Source organism: Notothenia coriiceps, unplaced genomic scaffold, assembly GCF_000735185.1.
Source record: "Notothenia coriiceps isolate Sejong01 unplaced genomic scaffold, NC01 NC01_scaffold00015192, whole genome shotgun sequence".
NCBI lineage: Eukaryota > Metazoa > Chordata > Actinopteri > Perciformes > Nototheniidae > Notothenia > Notothenia coriiceps.
Genome location: NW_011347893.1, coordinates 304 through 4,282, shown reverse-complemented (window position 1 = coordinate 4,282; position 3,979 = coordinate 304). Strand labels below are relative to the sequence as shown.

At 39.6% G+C, this 3,979-nt stretch overlaps 1 protein-coding gene across 1 annotated transcript; it reads right to left on the bottom strand.

Annotated features, from left to right (window-relative positions):
- Window positions 1-89: 89 nt before the first annotated feature.
- LOC104948821 (collagen alpha-1(XI) chain-like) lies at window positions 90-3,527 on the bottom strand (the record flags this gene model as incomplete). Its single annotated transcript, XM_010775046.1, has 9 exons — window positions 3,456-3,527; window positions 3,324-3,377; window positions 2,554-2,598; window positions 2,423-2,476; window positions 2,248-2,292; window positions 1,954-2,007; window positions 1,508-1,552; window positions 1,188-1,349; window positions 90-143 (listed from the first exon to the last, which is right to left on the bottom strand). Coding segments are annotated over exons 1-9 (585 nt in total), but the record flags the coding sequence as incomplete, so codon positions are not given.
- Window positions 3,528-3,979: the final 452 nt, after the last annotated feature.

Below are 3,979 nucleotides of genomic sequence, written 5' to 3'. Positions count from 1 at the left end.
AGATCCTGATTATTGAAGCTCAAGCCGGTGACGAGTGATATTTTCCTAATACAATCATTTGGTATTCTTTTATTTATTTAGTATCTTACCTTCGGCCCCAGTCGCCCTGGATATCCTGGAAGTCCAGGAACTCCCAGTTTACCCTAAAAAAGAAGATTCACAATGTGACTAATACCTCGTCCTGTACACTTTTTGTGAGGAGAGCGGAAGAGTTCATGATTTGGGGCTTTTGAGTAAAAGCATATGAGGCTTTCTCGAACAAAAGTCTGGAGGAAATGGTATGTTTTTTAAAGAAGATTGCGATCAGCCAACTTTTTACTGCAAGTATCAATTCCTCTGTATTGGGTTATGCAAGAATGTACCCTGTTTGCCTAATAATACTTTATTTTCATATCTAAAGAAAATGAAAAAATAGGCCGCATTTAACAGATTTGTGTTTCCTGAGGCTTGTTACGTAAGCGTCCTGGGACAATAACTAAATGAAAGTAAAAATGATGAGCCTCCCCGATGGTTTAAGCTATGTTAAATTAATCAGCATTGTGACGGCTGTCGCCTTTGCCTTCTGCATTAACCGGCCTGTGAGCATTCTGTGTGTGTATATATATACAGTATGTGTGTGTATATGGCTGCCTTTAGGTACCATGGTTACCGCGTCGGTGTGACGTTGTTTAGTTCTTCCCACCGGAAGAGGCCTGGACGACGCTTGATGACGCTACTTAAGCTGTGACGCTGCTGTCATTCGAGGCGCTGGATTTGTGCCAGGACGCCAGGCTACTCTACTCTCTAAAATGTTTGTGTATGTTCTGTGACTTGTGACGGCGTTGAATTTGTGCAAGACGCCTCACTATTTTTGCCTAAAGTGCCCATATTGTTCTGTGATTGTGATAATCTGTGGCCTTCTTTTGTTTTCTTATATCATAAATAGATAGCTCCTATTTCAAGAACCTATACTTTTGTTTATATCATTTCTATTTGTGTTTATTATTAAAAATCAACCTCTTACCAAGAACATCTGGTTTCGTGTTGCTTCCCTTTTACCCTAAACGAGTTGGGGACGTAACAAGCATCGAGCACAAATATGTATTTTATTCAAGTATATGTGACTAATACCTCGTCCTGTACACTTTTTTATGAGACGTTTGGACACTTCTCAAACAAACCAATGTGACGGTAAATGTTCTCTGTACCTTCTCTCCAGAGGTACCAGATTGTCCGAATTCTCCCAGAGGCCCCGTCGTTCCTTTGGGCCCCTCGGGTCCGTCTTCTCCTCGGCCTCCTATGACTCCGTTGTCTCCAACGTCCCCCTTTGTTCCATACTCCCCTTTGGATCCTGGGAAACCATCTTCCCCCTGCGGACAGAAGGAATCAGGAGACAGAGACAGAGAGTCAGAGCTGGAAGTCAAAAATCAGCATGTATACTGTGGTTGGTTTCTAGGGGAAATGTGTTGTTTGGTCAATAAAACACCCTGAATGGACACAGACTGCAACTCCTATCTGTCTTCCTCACCTTTTCTCCTTTGCTTCCTTTTAATCCTCGGATTCCATCTGCTCCCTGTCAAACAGGACAGACAGAACAAACTGGAAGTCAACACACACACATGAAATGATGACTAATGATAGATTAGCCAGCTGTTTGTAAAATCTTCATGAGGTGGCGAGCATATCAAAAATAATTATTCAACATTATATCTGACTTTTGGCAATGAAAATCATATTATGTTTAATCCTGAGAGATTTTGTGGAAATGAGTTTTTCTAAAATGAAATACAGCCTCATATTAAGATGGACAAAAACACGATTGATTGGATTTAATCAAAAGGGTTACATCAGATTTCTTCAAACACTAAGAGACTATGAAATCCATTAGGTTATTTTAAAGCCAGATAATTATCAAAGAGTCCGTTTTTTATTTTATTAAACAAAACAAGAATATTTCACTTTTGCATTTCCTACCTTGACTCCTCGTTGTCCGGGGTAACCAATGGGTCCCTGCACTCCTAAAGGACCCTACAAAAGAAAATATGGAGTTAGATGAAATGATTGAATATAAGGGTACAACCAGCAGTCTGTCGGCAAAAAGACTGGAAACAGCGGGAAACAGCGAGCTATTAATTTGCTAAATAAATAAGAAAATCCTCCTCCCACCCAGCTCCTCTAGAACTCACGTATCAACACCTTATATCTTGTCGTATAATCCCTCTAGTTATCTGTAACTACAGTAGCACAACATGTTTCTGATAGACTTACCGGCAGTCCTTTTTCCCCTGGAGTCCCTTCTCTTCCGGGATGACCCTGTTGACAAGAGGACATGTTAATATCTGTCGTTGTGATTTTAGTGATAGGGTTAAGGACTAGGGAACGCACTGTATCAATAAGAGTCCTCCTATGGATCTAACATGAGTACAAACATGCGAGTACTCACAGAGGGCCCGTCGTTTCCAGCTAAGCCCTGCGTCCCTTTCTTCCCTTGAGGTCCCTGAAAAACAAGGATCAGCCCGTCAATCAAGACTCCTTCTCCCTAAAGGGAAACAACTCTGAGGAAAAGTGTCTTACCTTCTCTCCTGGCAGCCCGACTAACCCCTGAGGACCAGGAAAACCCTGCAGGAGAGATGGAGCATTAGTCAATTAATACATTTACTGTCCTCCTGATATTCAAAATGAAACGGCAGCGTTCAGTTATTATGCTCCTTATATCTGGAACAAAAGTTCAGAAACCTGCAGGTCATCAACAACTATCATGTCTTCTAAATCAAAACTGAAGACAATTAAATAAACTGCACTGTAACTTGTTATTGAATTTAAAACCTTATTTTTAGTCTTATTCTAGTTGAGCATTTTTTCAATTTGGAAATGACTGTTTTCAGATCTAATAAAATGTTATTGTATAATGTGTTTCTGTTGTCGTCCTAATGCTTTAAAAAAAAAAGTGTAAAGCACGTTGATTTGCCCTGTTGTTGCAAAGTGCTGTACAAATAAACAGGCCTTGCCTTTACTTCAGAAAAATAGGTGCATATCAGTATAAAGTGCTAAATGTAATAAAATAAAGACAATAAGGGAATAACAACACAGAGATACAATCAGTTCAGTTCATACTAGAGATGAAATGAATGAAAACGCATTTAGACATTTGTTGTATGTTTCCAAACGTTAAAAAAACTAGGCCATTATTATCTATTTTTTATAAATGTGTACACAAAATACAAAATATTTCAACACAGCATGAAAGGTGAGAACATTTCTAATCAAAGCCTGGACTTGGCACTCTGAATGCATCGTTAATATCTCTCTGTATGAACTGAGTTATTTGTGTTGTCTGTTCGTACCAGAATGCCAGGGTTGCCTTGCTGTCCGTTAGCTCCGACCTCTCCGGCGGCTCCCTGTTACAAACAGGAAATGATGTCACGGGAAGTCATTTGTCATCAGAAATGTGTTGCTTCTACACATAATATACTCACTATGTTTCCCTTTGAACCCTGACCCCCGTCAATCCCTCGAATGCCCTGTGAGGAGAGAAGGGAAGAGTTCATGATTCTGGGCTTTTGAGTAAAAGCACTTTCTATTCCAAAATAATGTGAGGCTGGAGGAAATGGTATGTAAGATTACGATCAGTCAACTTTTTACTGCAAGTAAGAATTCCCCTGTATTGGTTAATGTAAGAATGTACCCTGTTTTCTTAATAAATTGAATGTTCATGTCAAAAATAGGCTGCATTTGACAGACTTGTGTTTCCTGAGGCTTCTTAAGTGAGCCTCCTGGGAAAATAACTAAATGAAAGTAAAAATGATGGTTTAAGCTACACCACCTCCTTGCTTAAGGCACTTAATGTTAAATGAATCAGCATCGAGCTCAAATGTGTATTTTATTCAAGTATAAAAACGCGTCCTGTGTGTTATCAGATTCATACAAGTGCTAACTCGTGTTTCTACAGATGCAAATGAGAAAGGATGTTGTATTTGGAAGAGGGACTTTTTATCAGATG